Source organism: Camelus bactrianus, chromosome X, assembly GCF_048773025.1.
Source record: "Camelus bactrianus isolate YW-2024 breed Bactrian camel chromosome X, ASM4877302v1, whole genome shotgun sequence".
In the NCBI taxonomy this organism is placed as follows: Eukaryota; Metazoa; Chordata; class Mammalia; order Artiodactyla; family Camelidae; genus Camelus; species Camelus bactrianus.
In genome coordinates, this window is record NC_133575.1 from 116069706 (window position 1) to 116094876 (window position 25171).

The 25171-nt window shown below is 56.7% G+C and overlaps 1 protein-coding gene across 21 annotated transcripts in view; it reads left to right on the forward strand.

Annotated features, from left to right (window-relative positions):
* Positions 1 to 677: 677 nt before the first annotated feature.
* The window catches only part of ZNF185 (zinc finger protein 185 with LIM domain), a 60215-nt gene continuing 35721 nt past the window's right edge, over positions 678 to 25171 (forward strand). For 4 of the 21 annotated variants that reach the window (XM_045517608.2, XM_045517627.2, XM_045517601.2 and 1 more), the window contains exons 1-13: positions 680 to 839; positions 13494 to 13572; positions 13755 to 13878; positions 14295 to 14360; positions 15194 to 15313; positions 16533 to 16571; positions 16677 to 16754; positions 17217 to 17363; positions 18065 to 18148; positions 18846 to 18926; positions 19206 to 19247; positions 20673 to 20756; positions 21170 to 21250. In XM_045517608.2, the coding sequence (XP_045373564.1) occupies positions 13539 to 13572; positions 13755 to 13878; positions 14295 to 14360; positions 15194 to 15313; positions 16533 to 16571; positions 16677 to 16754; positions 17217 to 17363; positions 18065 to 18148; positions 18846 to 18926; positions 19206 to 19247; positions 20673 to 20756; positions 21170 to 21250 (980 nt within the window). In that variant the 5' untranslated portion in view covers positions 680 to 839; positions 13494 to 13538. Of the gene's footprint in view, positions 840 to 13493; positions 13573 to 13754; positions 13879 to 14294; positions 14361 to 15193; positions 15314 to 16532; positions 16572 to 16676; positions 16755 to 17216; positions 17364 to 18064; positions 18149 to 18845; positions 18927 to 19205; positions 19248 to 20672; positions 20757 to 21169; positions 21251 to 25171 lie in introns of all 21 variants that reach the window. The other 17 variants (XM_010956305.3, XM_045517631.2, XM_045517654.2 and 14 more) reach the window with 14 other exon arrangements.

Below are 25171 nucleotides of genomic sequence, written 5' to 3' on the forward strand. Positions count from 1 at the left end.
CTCTGGGTCTGGAAGTGTCTCCCCACCCAGCTTGAGGGGTGGCCTGGCTTGCTGATGGGGTGTTCGAGGCTGGGCCTTGGGAACCCCATCTCCCCAGGATGGCTTTCCAGGGCGAGAAATTCCCAGGCCCAGCCGGGGAGCAGGCGCTCACTTTCTTCTTCCCAGCCTCTGGGACTTCCTGCATGATCTCAGCCGACAGCCCCCAGCCGCCTCCCCGCCCCTGTCTGGGATCTCCATCTGTAAAATGGATCTAGGAACAGTAGTTTTCGACAGAATTAACCCGCAGCATCTGTGGAAGTCATCGGCCCCGAGCGGGGGACAAATCGCGTCGGGCGCGGGCAGGGGAGCAACTAGGCAGCCGGGGCCCTTCACGTGGCGGAGGCCTGCCAGCCCGGGGCCGCGAGCCCAGAAGAATTTGCCTGGCAGATTTCCACGGCGGCAGAGCCTTCTGGAGCTCGCACCGGGCTCGGTGCAGGGAGCCCGGGCCTTGATTTCTCCAGCAGCCCCGCAGGGCGGGGCCGGGAAGGGGAGGGCGGGCCGAGGACACTGGCGGGAGAATGTGCGGAATGTGCCAGGCGCATCTACCTACCCCAGGAGAGGGCAGAGGAAGAGGGCCGGCCGAGGGGAGGGGCGAGGGGCGAGGCTCCGGGCGCAGGAGAAAACCTGTTTGTTCTCCTGCGGGCGGAACCCAGTCCGCGCCTCCTCGCCGCCCTGCGCGCTCCCCGCTGCGCCCCGCACCCCGCGTCCGCTCCCCGGCCGGGCGCTGCCCACCTCAGGGAGCCCGCGCCCCGCGCCCGCCGGACCCTCTGCCCGCCCCGCCAGACGGGCACCTGTGCCAGGTAGGGCTGTCTAGTCGCCGTCGCGCTGCCCGGCGGAGAGTCAGCGAGGGGGAAGCTGGACAGTGCCCAGCTGGGTGACGGGGGCAACTCAGGGCCTCAATTTCCCCATCCATAATCTCCACCCTCTCTAAGCATCCCTTCTGGGCTTCCACTGGGAAAGGCAATGTGCTTAGTTTTCTGGTTTTCATTTAGAGCAAAGAAATTAAGGAGAGAGGTGCAGAAGCCTGGCTGGGTCCCTCCGTCCTGACTCGTTCTGGAAGAGAGGGTTGGGTTGTTAGTAAAAGGCCTGGGGCCAGGGTGCTCTGAGAGTTGATTGCAGGCGGCAAGAATAAGGGAATCACAGATCAGTTAGTTCTCCCTGTGTCCATTTAATAGAGGAGAAAACTGAGACCCAGAGTTTGGCTTGCCCAGGAGCCCAGAGCAGGAGGCTCACGGGTGGCTTATGATGAGCATGTGCTGTACACAGGGCGATCTCCTGGAGCCACTGGGAAGGTAGCTACTCAGACAGAAGGCGCCGAATCAAGTGCCACTGAGTGTTATCGACTCGATCTGCTGGGAGCGGGCTCTGTAGCTGGATTGTTTTTATGGGGGCAGGGGAGCCAAGAGCCTTGTCCTCTTTGGAAAGGCAGAGTGATACCTTGCCTTGGAAAGAGACTGAAAGCTCAGCTTCTCTGTCCACTCTGCAACTTCTGAGCTGGGCCACCTGGGAACCTCCATAGGTCCGAGGGGGTAAGACACCAGGCTGCCTCCCACCCAGGACTACTGGGGGCTCAGCTGAGGTTGGTGTTGGGCGTGCCTGGGCTTTGGGACATCCGAGGCACAATGGGACTTGTGTTCTCACTGAGCCATTTGCACTTCATTTTCACTTTGTGGGAGGCAGTACAGCCGCATCTGATAACCACTCTGCAAGCTTTGATAGGGAGCCCCTCACGACCCACCCAGCAGTGGTCCCGGCCTCTGGCACCTGTACCCAGTCTTGCCTGGGCCTCATGGCCTTTTGTACTTCTGATCGTGGTACGTGGCTGTGGACAGAAAGCAGGGCCCCATGGGCATGGGGAGGGACTCTAGGTTCCCACTCCCTCTTCACCAGCTCACTTAGAGCTGTTGGGGAAGGCAGGGGCAGTGGAGGGGGATCCTACCTTCCCAGGTCCTCCACTGCCTCATCTGAAAAATCAGGGACTCCTAAGAGGCCAGTTCAGAGGTCCTGCTCACCATTTAGAAGCAAGTGGCCAGAAGACAGATGCACAGACCAGGGGCCAGCTTGCTGGCTGGCCTTGGTACTTGTGCTGTTTGCCTCAACACCTGTGTGCCACCCCAGGATGAGAAGGAGCAGATCCGCCTCACCTGCCCTACCCCCTCTTTCCATCAATTCCCAGCCCCAGCCCTTGTGCTTCCTGGTCTGGCTTGGGGGCTCTATACTCAACTGTGAGGAGCTGATGGAAGGCACCCAGCACACGGCTAGGCACACAGCAGGTGTGCCAGATCTGTTCATTTCCACCCTCTGGACGGATGCTCACAGGGCAGCGACAGTGGTGGCCCATGACCACACTGGGTGCTGCAGCTCTGAGTGGCATAAGCACCAGGGGCTGTGGGAGCCAGGAGCGGGCTTGGCTTGGAGGATCAGAAAAAGACTTCCTGGAAGGGGAGGGCTTGGACGCGGGAGGAAGAGTGCGTTCTTTGGGGATGCTTGAGTCTAGCCTCCCCCTTGTTCCCGAAAGACCAAAGCAGGGTCTTCCTAAATGCTTGGAGATAACTCAGAAGCAGGTCTTGCCCCAAGAAATGACGGTCTAGTTGGGAAGAGAGATGAGCCATCAGTAAGGAGCTGCCACCTGCATCAAAACTGTCCTCGCTTCCTCTTCAACGGGTGTCCAGATTCCAGATGGAGTGCCCCTAGCTGAGGGCAGCGACCCCAGGCACAGCCAACGCTTCAGCTCAGGCTTCTCTAGCCTGTCCTGCATTTCTGCTTAGTGTCCCAGTGACCTCATAAGATCTAGCAGTGGGGAGATTCTGGGCCTCTAGCAGGGGGCCTGGGACCTGCCCACGGAAGGCATCAGCACCCAGTCCCTGAACTGTCCTCAGTCGAATGCCAAGAAGAGTTTCAAATCTGGCCCAGTGCACTCTAGAAGCTGGAACCCTGCCTTTTCCCTTCCCCTCTCAGCCTCCACGGCTGACTGATCCCTTTGGTCTGGGTCTCGATTCAAGCCACAGTTCATAAGGTGCCAGCTCAGGCATAACACCAGCTTGCTTTCTGCTTGCCAAGGGAGGCTGCCCCCACTGCCAGGCCCTCCTGCCATCCGGCAGGACCATGGCCGGGGAAGAGGAGAGGTGCTTTCTATGGCCCCAGAGCTCTGAGAGGCAGCCCACGTGGCTCCCCAGACCTTTGGGCTCCTAAGGTTGGGATCCGTCAGGGACTCACACCTCTGAGAGTGACACTCAGGAGAGGTTGGTGTCATTCACTCTGAGGGTCTCAAAGTGGTATCAGGAGATGGTTGGTAGTAGGGTGTGCAGCAGGATAGGAAGGTGCCTTTACAGCCCAGCAGTAAGAAAGTGGCTCGGAGGCCAGACTGGGTTGAGACCGCAGCTCGGCCGCAGTCTAGTTGTGCAAACCTGAGCACATCACAACACCTCTGGAGGCCCCGGTTTTGTCGCCCAGACAGAGAGGAGGCCAAAGCCAGAAGCTCCTGCTGCACAGCCACAAGCAGCACGGAGGTGAGGGCCTGTCAGGGCCGTGGGCTGAGCCAGGACTGCAGTGGCCTCCTTGGGGGCCATGGTAGCCAGAGGTGAGGTTGAGGCCAGGCTGGGAAGGGTGTGGACTCCCCACCTGAGGAAAAGCCATTTAAACATCCCTGCCAGTCTATGCCAACCATGCAGATTGTGTCTACCCCCAGTTAAATGATTTGCCACACCACCATAATTCTTGGGTCATTTCTGGACGCCTACTAAAATCAGATTGGCTTTCTTTTATAATTTTCACTGTTTTGGTTTTTCACTTTTGGATTAATTTAGAACAACATAAAAGTGATCAGAATGGTACAAAGAACTTCCTTATCTGGATTCCCCACTGTTAATGTTCCTGAGTTTTCTTTCAGAAGGGGAAATTGATGTGAGGGTACTTGTACGACAGTTGCTTCCCACTGAGGAGTGGCTGTGGTGGGGCCAGGAGGTGGGTAGGGCTGGTGTCATTTCATTTTTCCAAAGGCAAACTGAGTCAGAGAGAGGAACTTGCTCAAAACTCACTTGAGGATTACCTTATTTCACAGAAACACGTACTGATTTGGCACCAGAAAACAGAGATGACTGAGGACTGAGAAGGGCGGGGATAGGGAAGCGGGAGGGGCAGGGCTGGGTGGAGAGGGGACTGAAAAATGGAAGGATGAGAGGCCTGTGGGTGCCATTCTCAATGTCTAGCATGGAAGGCAGGAATCTGCAACTTAAGCACACGTCCCAGGGGACCTGGATGCCAGAGGGACCCAGGGGCCACTTTCAGAAACACTGCCAAGGCTTTTCCCATAGGGAGCATGCTCACTCCCTATTTCCAGAGAAAGCTGGAAACTAGAGCAGCTGCGGTGTTTGTGGGGCTCTGGGGCCACATCCTGGGTCCAAGAGGTGGCCTGGCCTCCGGGGCCAGAGGTGGGCAGGCCCCAGGCTGCTGCCCGCTGTCACTGACAGTCCCTGGCCTTGGCCCCATCTGTGAACACACCTCGGGTGCTCGGTCTGGCCTCCTTGCTCTGGTCCCTGCGACCCCTGGGTCATCACGCCAGTTTCTGATGGCTAGGTCAGTTTCCCAGAGAGCTTGATGGGGCAGAGGGTTGCTATGGAGTGAGCAGGCACAAGGCTTACAGTCCCAAGAATGGAGATCCCTGGTGAAAATGCTTACGCAGACAGTCCCTCATCACTTCTGCCCCGCAAGCTCCTACTCAATCTTTCATTCTTTCAGGAGGGCCAGAGCCAAGGGGCCTTCTTGGGAAATGCAGTGTCTGGCAGTGTCCCGCAGGGCTGCTCTCAGCTCCTATCTGTCTGTCTGTCCAGCACCCAGCCTGACTTCAACCTTCTATAAATGCTCATTGACTAAATGAAAATGTGGCCTTGGGCAAACGCTTTCTCCTCTCTGGGTGTCCATACTCCCATCCAAAAATCAGGGCAGTAATAAGAGGTAGGGGCGGAGCTCAGGGAACTCTGGGTCTGGGATGGACAGGAAGGGGAGAGAGGAGGGCCTGGGAAGGGGGAGGGCAGCCTGTGACTAGGACAAAAGGAGTTGGCTTTGGCCAGTGTTAGTCAGGGGCGGGTGGATGGGACTTCCCTGTCACTGGGCTGAATGGGTGGCAGCAGAGGATGGGGAGACTTGGTTGAGGTGGAGGGGGGGCCCAGGTCCCTCTCAGCCCCATTGGCTGTCTGTGTGGAGATGGGGAGGGGCTTCAGACCACCTCGGTTCCAGGATGCAGAGACAACTGGGGTGTGTAGGGGAAGGGACGGAGCCAGCCCAGACCCAGCAGGAGGGCTCCAAAGCTTCCTCTGGCCCCTTCTCATGGCAGCCCAGGGAACAGTGCGGGGAGCTCATATGGGTGGCTCTGGCAAAGCGTCTTGTTTGGGGTGAGGGCTCATGCACCAGCCCTACTGCTCCCAGCATGTTGGCCCCACCTAGGACATGGCCTCCACCAAGACATCTCAGAGGGTCCTGCCCAGAAGCCTTCACTGGCCCTTGAGGCCAAGCCACTTCTGAAATGGCCCAGTTGCCCTAAGCAGTTGTTTGTATCTGGCCTGCTGAGAGCGAGAAAATGGGCACAGGAGAGCCAGGAGGAATCCCAGCCCCTAGGGAGTGACAGGTGGCTGGGTGGCTGTGGCTGCCTCTGCCCCCCTGGGGCCCAAGCTGAGCTCCCAGAACCTGGAGGGAGCTGGCCCGCCCCAGACGGCTGCCTCCCAGTGCCCCTCCAGTGCTGACACCGAGAAGTCTAGATTCTGGGGTGTTAGGGGTGGGCTTGGGGGACGTGAAATTCCAGATCTTCGTACAGAAGTCATTTACCTGTAAAGCACATTTACAAATACTACCCCCACTCCATGCAGTTTTTTTTTTCCATATTACATTGTCTCCCTCTGCAACCCAAGTCTCCTCCCGCTTTTATTTCCACATGGTGTGCATCCTTCTCGCCACCCCTCGGCTTCCAGGCAGGAGCCCTGGGCCTGGAGCATCACGGGTGGTCAGGGTGCTCCACTCTGCCACTCAAACAGGCAAGAGAAGCTGGCCAGGGCTCCTGGAACTGTGTGCTGAGCAGCAGACTGAGGGCCTCAGTCATGACCCAGTGGTTCAGCCATCCATCTGGAAGGCTTCTGAAGGGCCCCTTGCCCCTGGACGGCTGCGGAGAACCTCTGGATTCCAAGAACCCCTGGAGCAGCTGCAGCAATGCCTGCTCCACCCCTCCCTGGAGGATAGCACCCCATCTGCTGACTGCCCTACTGCTAGCTGCTGAGACTGGGAATCAGGATGATTGAGACCATTCATGAGACCTGGTCACGGGAGACTGCTTCAGAAAATGGGATGTTTGATCATTCCAGCCCTTTTGGCCTGGGGGATAAGTTTGGCTGACCCAGTGTCAGCTTAGGTCGGCCTGGGTCCAAACAGTCAGCCAAGTGCATGCCTTGAGAAAGGACTGGACGTGGTTACCCACACAGGGGATGGAGGTCAGGGGACTTTCAGCATCCCCAGCCCCCTCCATACTCCATGTCATGTTCTGCTTCGGCATCATTCATCTCTGTGTCCAGGCCTTTCTCAGCCCAGTGTGTGGTGTGCACGCCAGTTCAACCTTGCACTTCTGGCTGCAGCCTCCTGGGCCACAACCTGGGCCCTCCCTCCCTCTGATGGGGGGGCCTTTGCCCCCGGGGGGATGTTGCAGAAGAAGGACAGGCCTAGGAGGGAAGCTTTGAAACTAGCACCTCATGGGGTCCTGTGGCCCTGGTGATGGGCAGAGGGGCTGCACTGAAGCCCATGCCTTCCCCCCACCCCACTGGGGCCAGGTGCAGGGGTCAGGGAGCACTTTGAGAACAGGCTTCATCTTCAGCCAGACAGGGAAAGTGACGTGTCCAGTGACTTCTAGCAGAACCAGGAGTTGGAGTCCATGTCTCTTGGTCTTTCCTTTGCACATGAGTTGGAAGAGATAGCACGAGTGCCCTTCTTGTGAAATGACGGATGATGGGCCCAGCCGGCTTGTCCCTGAGGCTTTCTAATCTAGGTGTGTCCCCCACCGCCCGCTCAGCTTTGGTGTCTGCTGCCCCCTTCAGGCTCTGGTGGCAGCCAGGCCGGCTGCAAAGGGAAGTTCTCTGAGGAAGGATAGGTGGGGCTCTCCAGCCAGGTGGGCTTTGACTGTCTCAGTGTCACTGTCCCCTGGGGACCCAGTCTGCCCCAATTCTGGGGCAGCTTGTTACCCTGAATGACCTTGAGAGGGGCTTCTCATGGGCACTTAGACGCTAGAGAGGACCCTGATCTTGAAGCTTGAAGGCATTTGCTTGAAACACACCCAAAAAGGACCCAGGTGTCTCTTCTAGAAAGTGGCTCTAAGGCACAGAGGGACTTTTCTTTGAGTCCATTCCCTGATGCTGGGGCCACTGGAGGCTCTTTGTCCAAAAGGAACATTTACAGTGAACGTGGGCAGGAACCTCACCACCACACCTAGATCCAATGGGTCAAGCTGTCAGTCAGGTGACAAGGGGCATGGCCTGAAAGGGGCATGTACAGAGTCCTCCCTACCTCCCTCCCACCCTCTTCTCACTGAGGGTAGCAGCTCCCAGGTTGAATTGGGCCAGGAGGGAGGCATGAAGGGACTCTGGCAGCCTGGAGCTTCCGGCTGTTTGTCATAGGAGGGCCAGAGGGGACAGGTGTGACAGCCTGGTCCCCCTCGCAGGTTTTGTTTGTCTGTGATTTAGTTGTGACACCCTCATCCAATGGTGGAGAGCCGAGGCCCCACGGGAGGAAGGAGTCTCCTTGCTGCCGGGCCAGCTGTCTTCTCCCAGACCCACCCCTTGCTCCTGGCAGCACCCAGCTGAAGGATCAGAATGGGCTGGGTGCCCCCAGTTTAGGAACGAGTTGCTGGGACACAAGGGACTTTTCATCACTTCACCTCTTGCCTCCTGCCCCAGACAGGAGTGCTTACGTTTCTGCTGACGTGACGAAGGAGGCCACATTCTGACCCAGAGACCCATGAAAACTCTTGCCTACAGAGCTTTATTAAATGTAGCCTGAGGTTGGCTCCTGCCCTGGGTGGCCCAAAGCGTCAGTGGCTTCATCCAGATGTCCTTGCTGCAACCGTATTTGGTCACTGGGCCTGGGTATATGGGTCACTCTCTGGACTGTGCCCTCTTGCCCTGTCCCGCTACTTCCTCACTCTGACTCCTCGCTCACACCTACGAGGTCCGCCCAGACCTGAGAAGTGGGCTATGGTTCCAAGAGACAGAACTGGCCAGCAAGGATCAGAGTGTCACAACTCAGGCCTGTGGAAGAAGCCCTGCCCCTTGTTCTTCTGCTGGGTGGCCAGCGCCCAGCACACACACGCAGACAAGCCCCGACACCCGTGCCCCCTGGCTGTGGCTCCTTGGTGTAAAGCAATGTTCTGTGCTCCTGGATGGCCAGGCTGAAAGCGTTTTGCTCCTCTTCCCTCCTGGTTTACCTAGGAGGTCCCTGCCTGGCAGCCGGCACTGCCCACCCCCAGCCCCCTGCCATCCAGGGTGGAGAAGGGTAGTCACTCAGCCCGCTGTCTCATTCCACACAAGCCCTTGCCTCCAAGACCCCAGGCAGGGGACCTGAGCACTGGGCTGCCTGTGTTCCCAGGCCCCACGGCCTCACCGACACCGTGGCATTCTTCCCGTTGTCTGGAAGAAGCCAGCCCATCCCAGCTGTGCCAGCAGGACCCAGGGAGGGGCACTTCAATCCTGGGGCGGGCTGCTGTGGGGGTGGCAGCAGCACCAGAGTGAGGACCTCAAGGGGACTTGAAGCTCCTCTGGGCTGAAGCTCAAGGCCATTTGTCAAGGGCAGACACAGAGGCCTGCTTGGGAAAGGGGGTGTGCACAACACGTTGAGTCAAGAAAGTTGGCAATTCTAGAAACCTTTCTCAGAGTTAGTTTTGTCATCTCGGAGGCAGAGCACATCCTTGTGGGGTAACAGGGTGCCCCCTCCTCCCACTGTTTCTCTCCATCTCTGTGTCCTCATGCGTCAGCCGAGCATTTGTGTCACTGTCTGCCAGCTCCCCTGGCTCCCTCGCTCCCTCTGGTCTGCCTGCATCAGCTCCAACTCCACTCACTGATGGCCTCTGACACCACCAGGCTCGACAACAGGCTCCGTGCACCCCTCTCATTGGCTCTTCGCTTCGCTCTATCCAATCAGGGCCAGAAACCCTTTCGTTGGGAGGTTGCCAGGCAGCCTTGAGAGGCTGCAGCAGCAGGGAGGAAGGTCCAGGGCAGCCATCCACATCAGAGAGGGTTTGTCCCTGTCTCTCCCAGACAGCCCTGCTGGGGACACACCCCTGTGCTGCAAGAGACATGGGCCGGCAAATGGAAGAGGAAGAAAGAAGTGGGTAAAGGGCAAGGAGGGTGGCCTGGCCTGCTCAGGAGGACTTGGACATGGTCCCGAGCCTTCTTGAGACAGGCTGGTATTGTCCTAGTGGAGGGCCTTGCTTAGACTTAGCACGGAAAGGGGCCCTGCATAGTGGGGCCTCATCTAGTGAGGCTCCAGCAGTGTGTCATGATGGATGCCTGGGGTGGAAAGTGGCAGATAAGCCACCCATTCCTTTGATGATCCAGTCCAGGCCCTTGGGCAGGGCGATGTGACCACTCCTAAGGAATCAGAAGATTTTTCCCTATCAAGGTAGAATTGGGGCCACAGTCCTGAAAGGTACACAGAGTGGCTGTCCTGACTAGGCCCGCACTCACATGGGCCATTTGGGAGGTGAGGACATTCACCAGCATCCAGACACCTAAGTCACGGGATGGAACAGAGCTGGCACCAAATCCCAGGGAACAGCTCGTGTTCTGACTTGGGACCATCCTGCCAGGAGGTGACCCGGTGAGCTGGTCCACAGGCTTGGTGGATCAGCATTACTTTAGATAGTGGGATAACATCACAGCCATATGAGGCCACTGAGGGACGAGGAGCAGGGCTTTGAGCCTGGGGGGACGGTGTTTGCTCTCAGGGTGGGTGGCCCCTCCTGATGGCAGGGCTCATGGGCCAGGAGGGCCTAGGAGTAAGTGCCCAAGTGCCCAGAGTAAGAGGAATACTGGAGCTGCAGGGTGTGGGCTGCCCACCTCGGAGAGGATTCTGGGGTCTGGTGCTCGGAGTTGGTAGTGGCTTGAGCCAAGCACCATCTACATGGCTGGCCGAGTCCAAGAGTCCCCTCCCTCCAGCAGGTGTGAGCCAGCTGCTGGGGCCAAGTGCCCTGCTTTTCCAGCTGCCAGCGGTGGGTGTGCCCGGGCCGCCTGGACACTGGCATTATGCTCCAGGGAGCACTACGTGATGTCACGTATGAGGTCAGCCAGGCTACTGCGCAGCCACAGCTGGGGCTCAGGTTCTAGCTGAAGTTGTTGGAAGTGTTTGGGGGCCAGTTGCCCAGCCTCCCCAAGCTCAGTTTGCTCACAGTGTAGCAGGACGAGGGAATACTTACTGCTGCCAGGTTGTCCTGATGCCTAGACTGGGTGCTCACAGTCCACATCCAAAGACCTCCTGGGAGGGCAGGGCCAAGGCTACAGTCAGCTGGCCGAGGGAGAGGGAGGGGGAGTCCTCCCCACATGTGCAAAGTGCATTCCTTCTGTCTTACTGCACCCCTAGTGTTCTGAGCCGAAGCCTGCCTCCTGCTCGCAGGGGTGCTTCTGCTGCTGTGTGACAGAAAGACTATAAATACACAGAGGAGCAAAATGTTTTTGAATATATCCTTTCAGAGGTTTCTTTTCCTGTGAATTCTTCTGTAAATATATTTTTAAGGACATGGAAACATCCTACACATCTTGTTTTAAAAGCTGCATTGTAATATGCTTAAATACAACTATTGGGAACTTCGAGTATTGCCAAATTTTCACCATCATTTTCAGCACCAGGAAGATACCCTCTTGTGTGCTATGTTCTACTTATACAATTGTCTCCTTAGGAGAGATTGCTGTGAGTGGAGCTGCTGGATCAATGGGCTCGCCCTCTCTAAGGCTTTTGATACACATGGAGACCTGTCCTCCAAAAAGATGCCCTGACTGACCTTCCCTAGAAATGCCCTGCGGAGTGGTCCACCCAGCCTCCGAAGCTGCTCCTGTCTGCAGTGAGGGTTTTCTCATTGCCTATTGATTGGACGGCCCACTGCCCTGTTCTCTGAGAAGGGTTAGATGAAGGGAGGGGATGATGGGCCTGAGAGGAGATGTAGGTCAAAGGTGACATTAAGTAAGTCAGCAGCACGGCCCCTGCCAGCCTCCAGCCCAGCGACATAAGCAAAAGTACGTGGATGAACTTGGCAGGCCCACCTTCCAGGGATGCTGAGGCATATGGTCCACTTGGAGTACAGTGTTCATGGAGGAGGGGTTGGTAAGAAAAGTGGCCAGGGGACTGGGGAGTTTACTCCTAGTCTTAGAGACAGTAAGGAGCCAGCAGAAGCTGAGTGAGAAGCGAGGGCTGATGGGTGATCAGCGAGGCACAGATGAAAGCCAGTGGACCAAGGAGGAGGTCAGAAGTGACTGTGGCCTGAACCAGAGCTGTGGGGATGAAGGGGAAAGTCAGCTGTCCAGCTGAGACATAGATTCAAACCTCATATGTCCATCCGTCTGGCTGGTACTCATCACCTGAAAGTATCCTTGTCCTAAAGAGCTGCCACCTTCTTCAGGCCCACCAGAAGTCTCTGCTTCCTGACTCAGATTTATGGTCCCATCAAAAAAGTGTTTTGACTTCTAAGATGCAGCATGAGCCCTGGCCTTTGCCTGGTGAGGTGGGATCTTAGCTGTAAAGATGGGGCCCCACTCCAGCTCCGCCCTCCCGTGCTGTGGGCTCTTGTGCATGTCCCTGCCCCTTTGGCCCAGGAGTCCCCAGTGGCCCCTCTGCCTCTGTCATTTTGTCTGTGCGTGAGTCTGTCCTGATTTTGGAGGTGGCTTCTCTGGTCTGATTTGGCAGAAAACTTCTAGGCAACCTGGCCAACAGGCTTGTCAATGGGAAACTGATGAGTTCCTGAAGGAGCTTAAAGGACAAGTAGTAGGAGGTCCCAAGCTGAGGCCCAGAGGAGGCCAGGGCCTCCCCCAAGGCCTCCAGACAGTCAGCAGCACCAGGACACAGGGGACCAAGATCTCAGGTAGCCCAGTGGGGCAATTCCATGGGCTGCTGGGAAGGGACAGTTGGGCAGTGTGGTCCGAGGGGCCTACAGGGTGAGGTCTGCTCGATAGAACTCTGACGTGGCAGCCCATTCGCAGTGATGAGGTGCTGTTCCTGGCACGCAGTGGGCTCAGGCCTCCTAGGCTGCTCATTTGGTGCTGTTTATGGGAAATCCAGCTCTTGCTGATGTGGCAAATTTGGTTTGCTCTTGGCCCCCAGCCCTGCCCATTTTTGTGTGCCCCTAACCTCCGCGGAAACATGTCCAACACTTGCCAGCTGGCAGCAGGGCCCGGCTGCTCAGGGCCTGGCCCTGGAGGGGCCCAGAGGATGGCAGGCCCCTCCAAGGGAGGCTGCTCTGCCTTAGGACGGTGCCGGCTGAGCCAGGGCTTCTGCTTCCCTCCACACCCACTTGCTTAAGCCTCCGGCCCCTCTCCTGAGGCCCTAGCAGCCAGCCGTGGCGGGTCAGTCCTGCAGCTAGTCCCATGATGGGTGCTGTGAAGGCCTTGGAGACCACCACGGCCCACCGCTCACTGGCCACAGAAGGGTAGCACCTGGCTCAGGGGCAGAAAGGGGACAAGGCGGGAGGGCAGGGCAAGAAGACAGAGAAATGAAGAGAGAGTGGAGGGCAGGACGTTCTCTGCTTCCCCAACCTCGCCTGCTGCCCGAGATCCATTAAGAGTTGGCTATGGAGTCCTGGGCTTTCCTCACTGGGAATAGAGCCAACCTCTGAACCACACAACAAGGACAAGTTGAGAGTCACTGCCGCTTGGCTCTTGTCTGTGAACTTTGCTGTGCTGGGAGGTGCCAGGCGCTTGCAAGAACATTGGTGCGTTCGGTCCTCACAGCTGTCCCAAAGGGTAAACTTTTATTTTTAACTCCTATTTGATTGATGAGGGCACTGAGGCATCCCGGAGAAGTTAGATGACCCTTTTGAGAGGTTTGTCAGACAACTACTAAGGAGTGAGAAAGATGGTCTAGCCCCAAAGCGGCTGTCCACCAGCCTCTGCACTTCCCCCATTCCCTCCTTCCAACTTCACCAGCGTCAGCCCCCAGGGCGGGAGTCTGGCCAGTTGAGCTCTCAAAGAGGGTTTGTGGTCTGCCCTTACCAGCCATCTCTCCAACAGACAGCCTCTGGCAGCCCATGTCGTGTTCTCCAGGAGACTGGCCCTGGGCAGACAATGGGGTGTGCAGCCCAGCGGGTGCCTCTGCCCAGGGCTCCATCTTCCTAATGCTCAAAGGACAGCCTGGATGGTCTCAGTGTGCCAAGGACTATATGGTAACCCAAGAGCCATTATGAAAGCATGAAGTGACAAGCCATGGTCTTGCCTTTGCCCCAGGAGCCTTGTTGAATCCACTGAGAAGGGGCCTGCACAGCGAACGCCATGAGCATCTCAGCTCTTGGAGGCACCACCAAAGGTGAGGCCTGGGCTCCCTGTTGTCCCGGGCTTGGAGTTCGGCTGCCTCCTTCCAGGCCTGCCCCACGAGGGCCCCAGGTTCTGCCTGGGCAGCAGAGTGAGAGATGTATTGGGAGGGCTGGAAAGGAGGCCTCGGGGTCCTGGGGCTGGGCTTTCATTCTGAGGCTGTTTGACCCCCACCAGGGAAGCCTCTCCCACCAGGCGAGGCGGAGCGTAATAATGTCCTCAAGCAGATGAAGGTTCGAACCACGCTGAAGGGGGACAAGAGTTGGATCACCAAGCAGGATGATTCGGAGGGCCGCACCCTGTGAGTCTGGGAGGCCTGGAGGGTGGGCAGTAACAGGTCGGGTGTGGAGTGGTGCTCCGTGTGACCCCGTCCATACCTGGGGATGCCAATGGGCTTCCATTGCCCGGAGCTCAGCCAGGCTACTTGGACACAGGCCCACTGGGGAGGGCAGAGCACGGGAAAGCAATCCAACTGAGGATCAAGGGATGGGAAAGCCAGGGTACCAGGCTGTGTGCGCACTCACAGGCCTGCGGCATGTGGAGGCAGGCCAGGGAGGGAGAAGGTGAGACAGGAACCAGGGGCCACATTCCTGGGGTGCATGTAGTGCAGCCCCCACCTGCCTGGGGGCCCAGCAGGCAGCCACTAGGATGGAGGCCCCAGGGTGGCTGGTGGCAGGGACTCTGGCAGTAACACTTTCGGGTTCCCTCTTTCCCCAGAGAGCTGCCCTCAGGCCGGAGTCGTGCCACATCCTTTTCCTCACCTGGGGAGGTACCTAAGGCCAGGTAAGAAGTGGTGCCTGGATGGCTGATGGGTGGGCCCCTTACTGCAGTCCTCAGGGGACATGGAGGGAGCCCGAGCTGAGAAAGGACATCAGGGTTTATGGGGAGTCATTTGAAGTCCACAAGAAGGATGGCCTTTTCCCATCTGCTCCCTCGTCAGAAAGGGAGTGCAGAGGTCACTGGGTCCACGTCCTCAGCTTTGCTGTGTGGCCTTTGGGTCGGTGCCTCCCCTGCTGGGCCACCATGGTTCCAGCTGTCACCTGAGATCAAAATTGTCATTGAGACTTCCCCTGCAGGGAGTGAGACAATGTTTGTCTCTGAGGTCCTTTGAGTGACTTTTTCAAGAGTCACATGTGACTCCCTCCTGTGGGTAGGCCTGATGGCTGTGTGCACTTGGTAATCAGTGTGCCAAGAGAGACTCACACATTTGCCCCAACCATCTCCCAAGTTCAAGATGACATATTTTGACAGCTGGACAAGAGGAACAGACCATCCCTCTCTATTTTGAGGACTCTTGCATAGCGGCATTCCAGGAGGCTCTGAAGTGTGGGCACATCCTGCCCACATCTGGAGGAACTACTCCTGAGATGTAAGGGGTTAGAGTTAGGATTAGGGTTAGGGTTAGGGTTAGGGGGACCACCAAATCCAGACTTGATCCTGGCTCCAAACAGCTGGCAGTTGGCAGGTGAGTACAGTGCCAGGCCTTTCCCAGTGGTGGGGACAGGCAATGGTGGCGACTGGAAGGGAGGGGTCCAGGCTCACTGCTAGCTCCAGGGGCTGCATCCAGTAACTCTGGCTGGTAATCTCTCAGTGACTCAGCCCCTGTTACCTGCTAGGTCCTGTGTTGGGTACAGAGGACACAGCCTTCTACTCAGGGAACTGACATCCCAGCAGGAACACAGGCATGACCCCTTTAGAGAGGAGAACATAGAAGAGAGAATTACAGGCTGCGACAGGTGCGGTTGGCGAGGGCTTGAGGGTGGTTCAAAGATAGTATTGTTGTTGGGTGGTATGTTTACTTTGAGGGGTGCAGTTCTCACCCTGGACTTCGATTTGGGAGTATATTTGGAAAACATGTCCCGGAGCACTGTGACTCAGGCGCGGGAGCAGGAGGACCCGGAAGCTTACACACATCTTGGCTGTCCTTCTCTCCTGGGGATGTCCAAGGCCAGTCAGGGGCCATAGTCCAGCCTCTCCAAGCCACAGGTATTTCAGCCAAAAATGCTTGTGTGGCTAGAAGAGGGATAAGTCACCTTTCTTTCTCAGGTCCCAGTGCAAGTATCCCTGCAAGTTGGTCACCTCCAAGAGGCTGTCCCCTGTTAAGGACAGGGTCTGTCACAATGGAGAACACCCTAAAGACTCTCCCTCACTGCTTCAGCCCCCGAGCTCCTCTATTCTCAGACAGAGGAGCCATCTGCCGAGTCCTTGTCTCCTGCCCCTGAGCCCGGAACTCACAGCTCTGCCTGCCCTGCACCTTCAGCTCTGGCCTGCCCACACCCTCCACCCGAGTCCTCTGAGCCCCTCAGTTGCTTTCAGGCAGGAAGTGCCCAGCACGTGGAGTCTAATGTTTTCCAGCCACTGACCAAGCCTTGGACGTGCCCTCCAAACCCAGACTCCCATCAAGACTTGCAATGTGGAAATCCCAGGGGCTGGAAAAGGGAAGCTCGAGATGGGTGGGAAGTAAAGGGCAGCTGGCCTCTGCTGGCTCATGCCTGGGCTCTGCCCCTTGGGCCCTCAGGAGGCTTCCTGGAGGGGACCAGGCAGGGTGGGGGCCTCAGCCCCAGGCCTCCAACCACAGAACCTCCAGCTTGAGCTGGGTCAGCTCTGAGGGCTGTTAGCAGGCCACAGAGAAACCCAACTTTGAAGGGGACACTTCTGTACAAATGCCTAGCCATGGAACATGCCTTCCTGGGCACCTACTGTGACCCAGGGCCCGGAAGGATCAGCCATGGGTCCTTTTCCTGGGGAGCATGAGGGAGACAGGCAGAGCAGAACTAGCACCCCAGCTATGGGTGCAGAGGGGCTGGCTTTCTTGGGAAGCAGCTGGCCACTCTTATTTCCCTTGTTCTGACCACCCTGGGGCGATCACTCGGCCCACCCTCTTTGCTGTCATTGGGCAGCCTGGGCCCGCTGGCGAGTCCTCGCTTCACATCACACCTTCTTTTCCCCTGGCAGGCCCCCGAGCACAAGGGCTCCCACTGGCTACATCATCCGGTAGGTGACCGTAGGACCATGCCCATCTCCCCGTGCCCGCCCACACTGCCCCCCGGCTTCTCCCAGGGGAGCTCACTGGGCTGCTTCTCCCGGGCTGTCTTTCAGGGGAGTGTTCACCAAGCCCGTAGACAGCTCATCCCAGCCCCAGCAGCACTTCCCCAAAGCCAACGGAGCTCCAAAAAGGTGTGTCCACTGGGTGTCAGCCGGCGGGAGGTGTGAGGGCCCATGGCCAAGCTTAGGGCAGAGTAAGCCCTCTGCCTGTCACTGAGGGGGTGGCGGGTGGCAGCTCTCTTCCTGTGTGAGGCAGGGCCCTGGACCACTACCAGTGCCCTGGCACTTGGGCCAGTCCCGACTGGCCCTGGTCACCAGGGCAGAAGCACACAGAGGAGGCTGGGCAGGGCATGCAGCCTTGACCTGCTGATTGACGGCGCTGAGCTGGGAGCTTTAGTCCACCTTCCTCCCGGCTCAACCTGGGCTCCATCAGAAAGGTGGGACCAAGGGGACTGGCTCTGTCTGTGGCAGAAAGCCTGGCCCGTTCAAAGTGGCACAGGTGTTCTGGGTAACTGGCGGGGCTGAGAGCAAAGAGGAAAGGCCACCATGAACCCCTTGTCCACCCGCCATGTGCCTGCTGGGCTGTCTGCACAGATCTGGAAGCAGGAGGGGGCCTGCAGGTAGACACATGGAAACACCTTGCCTCTCCAGCGCTGCCAGTCTGCTGAAAGCAGCCCCTGCTGGGCCTCCCCGCCCCTCCTTCTTGGGCTACAAGATGACCACAGAAGATTACAAGAAGCTGTGAGTATGCCATCACAGACCAAACACCAGGCCCGCTGAGGACAGCTGGCTGCTCGCCTCAGAGTGCAGCTCAGGAGCACTAGTCCTGCCGATATGACATCCCTGCCAGTTGCCACTGTGGCCTGGGGCCCGCCAGAGAGTGACAAGCCCCAGAAAGTTAGACAGCATGCACATTGCCCTTCTGATCTGAGGCCAAGCAGGGGCTGTAGGAAGCTTCCAGAAAGAGCTGATGGGTCTGGAGAAAGGGTCCTGGGTCCTGGGTCCTGGCCCTGGGGCTGCACCAGACTGGGCTGGAGCCTGGTGAGCCTAAGCTGGCCCTGGCAGCATTATCAGCTGTGTGCACCCTGGGCCTAAATCTGGGCTGCTTCTTGGATATAAATCTTTGGGATTCCCTCTGGAGCTCCCCCTTGTGGCCCCATCCAAGGCTCCCTCCTGTGTGCCCAGCAAGTGAGAAGGGCTCTGGACAGGTGTGGACTGTGCCTGCAGTTCCCAGGGACTCTTTGTCCCTTATCACCATCGCCCAGCAACACAGCAGCTGGGGCATCTTTCTGGAGGAGGGTGAGGCTTGAACTGAGCCTAGGGGGACAGCAAGGGTTGGAACAGGGAGACAGAAGACAGCTGGCTCTCAAAGGGGAAGAAGTGGAGTTAGAGGGACGAAGGGCTACAACTGGCAGCATCTTCAACCCCTCCCCCCTCCCCAGGGCACCCTACAACGTCAGGTGCAGCTCAGCATCAGGAGCTTCTGAAGAGGAGGTGCCCGTCTCTTCTGATGAGCAGAAACGGAGGTAATGGTGCCTGCTGGGCATCCCATGGGCAGGGCAGGGCCTGAGTGTCTGAAGACTGGTGAGATAGGAATGGTGCCCATTGGGGTGACAGCATGCACAGTATGTAGAGCATCAGCGCTGACCTGTTTCCTGGAGGAGTGGCTGTTGGCAACAGGTAGCCTTCCTTGAGTCCCAGAACCACCTGCTCTGTGCTGAGCCAGTGCAGGGGACCTCATGAACCTTCCATGGGGGCAGAACCTAGGTAATGAGAGTCCAAGGGTAACTTCATCTGTGGGTGGACAGAGCCTAGGGAGGGAGGTGCTTTGGGACTTTCTATCAGTTTGTTTAAAAGGGTCCTGAGCAAATTGGGCCAAAACAGGCTGTGCAGAGTGGCCAGGGAGAACCCTTCTGTGTGTGCCAGGGAGGCGGCAGGGCCAGGCTCCAGAGGTGCCCATTCTCCATGTCCCAAAGTGAGGCCTGCGTTCTTGGGCAATCCTAGGGGCAGAGTCCACAGGGCCAGGGGTCCCTGGGCCTGGGAGGTGTAAGAGAAAAGCCAAGAGCTCCAGAGCCAAGCTGCCAGGCACCGACTGCCCACACTGCCACCTACTATGTGTGGGGTTACAAAAGCTCCGCCTGCCTCCCGAGTACCTGCCAGGCTATGCTGGCAGATCGAGTCCCACCTCACACCATCAGTTGCCCCCTTCTTGTGTCGTCCCAGGTCAGAAGCTGCAAGCAGCGTGCTGAGGAAGACGGTCCCCCGTGAGCACTCCTATGTCCTATCAGCAGCCAAGAAGAGCAGGTGACATGGCAGGGCCTGGTTTCGGGCCAGCTCAGCCACCAACCAGCTCCATGCTCTGGGACAGTTTCTTTCCCCTCAGTCTTCCTCGGGCTGTTGAGGGGTGGGTTGAGAGGGCCCTTCTGGCCAGAACTTCTGGGACTCTCAGATGTACTTTCTGGAAAACTGAGAGGTCTGGCTGCTGCCATCAGGGCAGGCAAGGTGCTGGGAATGGGAGAGAGGACGTGACGTCACCTGTCCACTGGCTCTGCCCAACATGTCACTTTTCTGCCTCCTTTCCAGCAGCCCTGCCCAGGAGACACAGGCCCCATTCATTGCGAAGAGGTAAGTGTCAGCCAAAGTCTTCTGTTGGCAGGGGTGGTGTGTGGGCACTAGGTGGAGAGGGCGCAGGATGGGCAATGGGGTAGCTATCCCTGAGTAGAGGGAATTATGAGGGGCTGGTGGCTTCTTTTTGAAAGCCAAGCAAGCATCTTGCTAGTTGTGGTGGCACACATGGCCACCAATTCTGCATAGGCAGGGGCCCAGCTGAGAGAACACAGCTTGTGACCAGAAACTTCCATTTGCCTGTGGCTAACAGGGCTAGGCCCCTGACCCAAGATGGAGCTGAAGTGTTTCCAAGGGCCTTTGGAGTTTTGAAACAAGAGTAGCTACCAGGGTCCAAAGCAGCTGTTCCTTTGCCCTCCCTCCCACCCTACCAGGGACAGGCTGGACAATACCTTGTCAGGAGGGATCGTTAGGCTGGGGTTCAAAGGGTTGACATTGGGAGCTCCTGCCTGACCAGACCCTTGGAACTGACCATGACATTGGAGATGGATGAACAGGGATCAATGGGGCATAATTTGGATATCAGGACACTCCAGCTGCATGATGGAGGGGTGTCACCATGAGTTGACAAGACCTCTTCTGCGAGAGGAGACTACTCAGAGGAGGACGGAGAAGAAACCCCTGGAAAGTTGAATTTTAGGGATATTCTGTTGGATACATAGGGGAAGCATCCACGACCAGGTGGCATAGCGAGCTGAGGACTGAAAAACAAGGAAGACTCAGCAGGCCAAGGGTTCCAGGCAGAGGGCCCAGCTGTGCAAAGGCCCAGAGGTGGGAAGACCAAAAAGGCTGAGTGGACAACAGCCAGCAGAGGGTGGTGGCAGCATGATGGAATGACAGATAATGCTATGCTCTTCCTGGCTGTGTTAGGTTCCTGGGACTGCCATAACAAAGCCCAGGAGCGTGTGTCCCAGTTCTGGAAACTAGAAGTCCAAGATCAAGGTGTGAACAGGGTTGGCTCCTTCTGGAAGCTGTCAGGGAGGAAGCAGCCCAGGCCTCTCTCCCAGCTTCTGGTATCGCCTGCGCTCCCTGGCATTCCTTGGCCTGTAGACACATGACTCCTATCTCTGCCTCCATCATCACATGGCTGTGTGTCTGTGTCCAGATTTCCCTCTTATGAGGACAATGGTCATTGGATTTAGGGCTCACCCTACTGCCGTGTGACCTCGTCCTAACTTGATTACAAACTGATCTCTATTTCCAAATGAGATCACACTCACAGGTTCCAGACAGACATGGATTTTGGTGCGACACTATTCAACGCAGGATGCTGTCCTTATATCAAGTTGCAGTTGCTACACCCCAGCCTGAGCCATCTCGTGGCCATAAGCATCACCGAACAGAGGCATGTCCTTCAGGGGCAGCAGAGCAGGCCGGAAGGGCCCCGAAGACACATGGTGCATCTGTTTCTTTTCTTGCCCAAAGGGTGGAGGTGGTGAATGAGGATGTGCCTTCCGAGAAAAGCCAGGATCCACCTGCTCTGGAAAGATCCCCTCCCAGCTTCAGCAGGTAATCAATCGCTCCTCCCTGCCGCTCAGTCCCTGTGGAACCTCTGCCAGGTCACCTCCCTGGCGGGCCTCAGGGCCACTGTCCCCATGTGCCCAGTGACAGGATGGGGCACAGAAATCAGTGAGAGCCTGTCTGTCTGGATGTCCTAGGGTTGAAAGGAGCAAAACAGCCTGGCCTCCTGGGAGGCAGCGCTTCATTCTTGTCCCTTTAGTGCTTATGTGTGTCAACTTAACCCTTGCACCTCTGAGCCCAGTGGCAGCTACAACAGCCTGAGAAAAAGTACCACTATTTTTAGGCTTGTTCAAGGCTCTCCTATAAGTTGGTCAAGTTCAAGCTGCACACGCTGTCCTCTGCCTCCACCAGGGAAGGCTCTGCAGTCCCCATGCCACCCCTCACAGCCCCTTCTTTGGCAGCACGGACAGAGGCAGAGCCCAAGCATCTCAGGTGATGTGGACAGAGCGCATGTCCAGCCCCGCCAGGACTTGGGAGCCCAGGTGGGTGCCAGAAGCTGGCTCTGGCCCGTGAGCCTGTCAGATGGGATGGTCTGGCCATGGGGTGACAGGGCCGGGGCAGGCTGAGCGCTGGCGATCTTACTACAGGCGGGGCCCTGCTCTGTCCTGATTGCTGAGTCCCAGAGTGTCCGGTCAGATAATGGTGCTCTCTTGTCTGCGGGCGAAAGGCAATCAATACCTCCTTGTACTGTGAGCTGAATCGTGCGAAATCCTGCCGAGAGCGACCCGGCCTCTGGGGCTGTTCCAGCCCTTGTAATGCCACTGCAAGTCCCCACTCCTCCCCATCTCCAGCCCCATAACCATCTGTATGTGCCCTCAGTCCTCAGGGCCACCTCTTCTGTGCTGGGAGGGAGACAGGACCACCTGCCACAGCACAGACTGGCGGAGGAGAGCGAGGCTGCAGAGTTTGTGTGTCCAGAGGGAGCCGGGAGTGCAAGGCCAGCCCCAGGCCATTCCTGCAAGGGCCTGGGGAGGAGGCCAGTGGGCCTCTGCCCGGATGCTGCTCCTCTTCCCCTCCTCCCTCTCTTGAGCCTCCCTGCTTGTCTGAACCTTTGCCATAAGAACTTTTGAACAAGTAGGAAACTTCAAGAGTGCCTCACAAGCTAGCATGGATGGAACTTGGTAATGGATGGAACGTGGGGGCTTAGTCTGCCAGAGACACTGCAACAAAGAACCACAAACTGGTACTAGGTGACCAAATAACCAAAGTGTCTTATCTCCCAGCTCTGGAGGCTGGAAGTCTGAGATGAAAGTGTTGGCAGGGCTGGATTCTCTTAAGACCTCTCTCCTTGACCGTCTTCTCCTTGTGTCTTCACCAGGTCTCTGTCTGTGTGTGTGTGCTCTGACCTCCTCTTCTTATAAGGACATTAGTCATATTAGATCAGGGGCCACCCTACTCCAGTATGACCTCATCTTAATTGTAATGACCTTACTCCAAATCATCTCACATTCTGAGGCACTGGGGATTTGGACTTCACTGTATAAATTTTGGAGGGGACACAATTCAGCCAAAACAGTACACATCTCTGATTTCTCCTTATTTCTCTTTTGAAAAAAAAATGAATGGTTGTTCTCAGATGCCTTCTAAAAGAATATAGGAGGTGAATTGGGTTGTGCTATATTATGGATTTGAGATTTTAATATTTTATTTTAATATTTATTATTTTAATATTATTTAGTATTTTAATATTTATTGTGGAAAATTCCTTCGGGTGTTTAATCTGAGTCATCTGGCTTGTCATAGACAAATTGGGGGCTCAAACAACAAAAATATACTATCTCAAAGTTCTGGAGGCTGGAAGTCTGAGGTCAAACTTACCTGTGAGGCCCCAGGAAACAGAAATGGGACCAGATTCTGGAATGTTCCAGATACTAAGATGTCTCACAGCAGGAAGGAAAGGGCCCCCTCACCATCAGTGTGCAATAGTAGCTGGTCAGGGAGGCTCAACATGATGCTTCTTCCGTCACACCAATGTCACCAAGTGTTTGGAACCCATGGGGCAGCTTCCAGGTGGGCAGCCTTCCTCTCTGACGCCACCCCATCAGGGCCTACACTGGGTCAGGTAGCCGCCATCAGTCCTCCATGCCCAGCTCCTGTCTGCCTGGTTATCCGAGGAGTCCAGGCCTGGCTGTACTCTTGAAGGAGCCCAGCCTCCTGGGGAGCAGTGACTCAACCAAACCCTGAGGTCCCGCAGTGCCTCAGAAAAAGTTGGTTTATGGCACAGAAAGAAAGGAAACTATCACAGCCTTGTCCCCAGGCATGGCCCTGCTGAGGCTGCCACTCCCCAGGTGTGCCCCTGCCCTACCCTCCATGGCTCAGATCTGAAGGTGCCCCTGTCTTAGGCGCCAAATCCTTTAGGGACTTCAGTGTGTCCTGGGGGCTCTCCAGCTATCTTTCTTCCCAGTGGAAGTGCAAAGGCCCCTCAGCGCCAAGTGTCCAAACCTGAGCTACTGGTCTCCACTGTCAACCCCCCTCCCCATTCCCCCTCCCACCTCCACTGCTCACCTGTGGCATGGGCTCTCCCTCCATGCACCGCAGGGCCTGGTTTCTTGGGTTCGCCTCATTTTTCCCCTCTGACCTGGCAGAGTAACTGGGGAGCAGTGAGTAAGAGTACAGCTTCTGGTACAGGGCAAAATCCTGGCATTGCCCTGTACTGGCTGTGTGACCTTGAGCAAGTCACTTTCCCTCTCTCTGCCTCAGTTTCCTTATGTGTAAAATAGGGAGCAGTGATACCTACCTCCAGAGGCTGTCCCCAATACTAAATGCGATGATGCATGTAAAGTCCTTTGCACAGCGTTCACGTGCCGCGGTAGGTCGCTGGGCACATCCTAATTGGCAGGGCCCTGCCTTTAAATGAGGAGACAAATATCGCCACCTGCTGGCCTCTGAGGGAAATACCATTGTGGGCGCCAGAGGAGATAAGATACTCCCTCCTCCCTCCCTCCCTGACCTATCCCTCTCTTAGCTGGATGAATTCTTTGGCACACCTTTTGCTACAGACCACTGTCACTCCCAGTGGCAACTAGGGCCGCACTGGATGAGTCCAGCTGAGAACTTCAAATTGGATCAGAGCTATCTGTGGTTGAGAGTCTGGGGAGGTAGTGGGGCTGGTGGAGGCTGCAGGGGAGGATAGGCTGGGGCTGCCGTAACAAGGTACCAGAAACTGGGTGGATGGAACAACAGAAATTTATCCTTTCACAGTTCTAGAGGCCAGAAGTCCTCAATCAAGGAAGGTGTCAGTGAGGCCATGTGCTCCTCCAAAGGCTCTGGGAGAAAATCTGTTCCAAGCCTTTTTCTCTTGGCATTTCTTCGCTTGCAGGGGCATCACTCAGCTTCTGCTTCTGTTATCACATGGCTGTCTTCCCTCTGAAGGTCTGTGTTCAAATGCCCCCTTTTTATAAGGACACTAGTCATACTGCATTAAGACCCATCCTACTCCAGTATGACATTATCTTAATGAATAATTATCTTAGTTAACTAATTACCTCTGCAAAGACCCTATTTCCAAGTAAGGTAACATTCACAGACATCAGGGGACAGGACTTCAACATATCTTTTGGGGGGACATAGTGCAACCCATAACAGACCCCTGGAAGAGGTGCCGTTTGAGCTGGGCCTTTAAAAAGGAGTCGCTCAGGAGGAAGGCATCGAGGGAGAGGCACCAGGTGGGGCAGCGCTTTGCCCCAATTTCTTCTCTGACATAAGAAGAACCACCAGGGAGAAAGTATGCTTCACTTCCCTGTGATGTCCCCAAGTGGGATGTGTCCCTGCTTCCTGGCACCACGTGCTTTAGATGGCACAGAGTAGGGACAGCAGCCAGGGGCTTTAATGCTGTCATCCTCATTATCACCCAAACAGGGGACTACTCAACTCCCCGTCTCCACCCAGCCCCCCTCCACCCGACCCCTCCTCCTCCTGGGACCCCGGAGTGGCCTTTCAAAAGTGCTGGACTGACCATGTCAAGCCCCTCACCCCCTACTTCAAGCCCATCTGGTTTCTGTATTTAAGAGCCCTGCCAGCTCCACCTCCTCCACCCAGTCTCCCCCCAGTTGGCCTGGGCTGGGCTGCACCTTCATGGAACTTCTCAGGTGCCTTTGGGGCTGGATTTGTCCACAGCCCTACAGCTTAGTAGAGTCAGCGCCCAGGCCACTCCACCCTCATGCTGCCCTCTGTTGGGCTGAAGGTTCACACCTATCTGTACCCCAGGTCTCAGGGGCAACCAAAGGCAGGACTGAGTGACTGTAATGTGGACCTGTGTAGGCATGGTTTGCAGTGAAGGGTACCCCCACAAAGCCAGGGAGCTCGGGATTCTCTCTAGGTCCTGCAATGGGGGCAAAAAAATGCATGGGACATGGAGGGATGTGTGCAGTCACCCACACACCAATATCTGAGCACAGGAACCC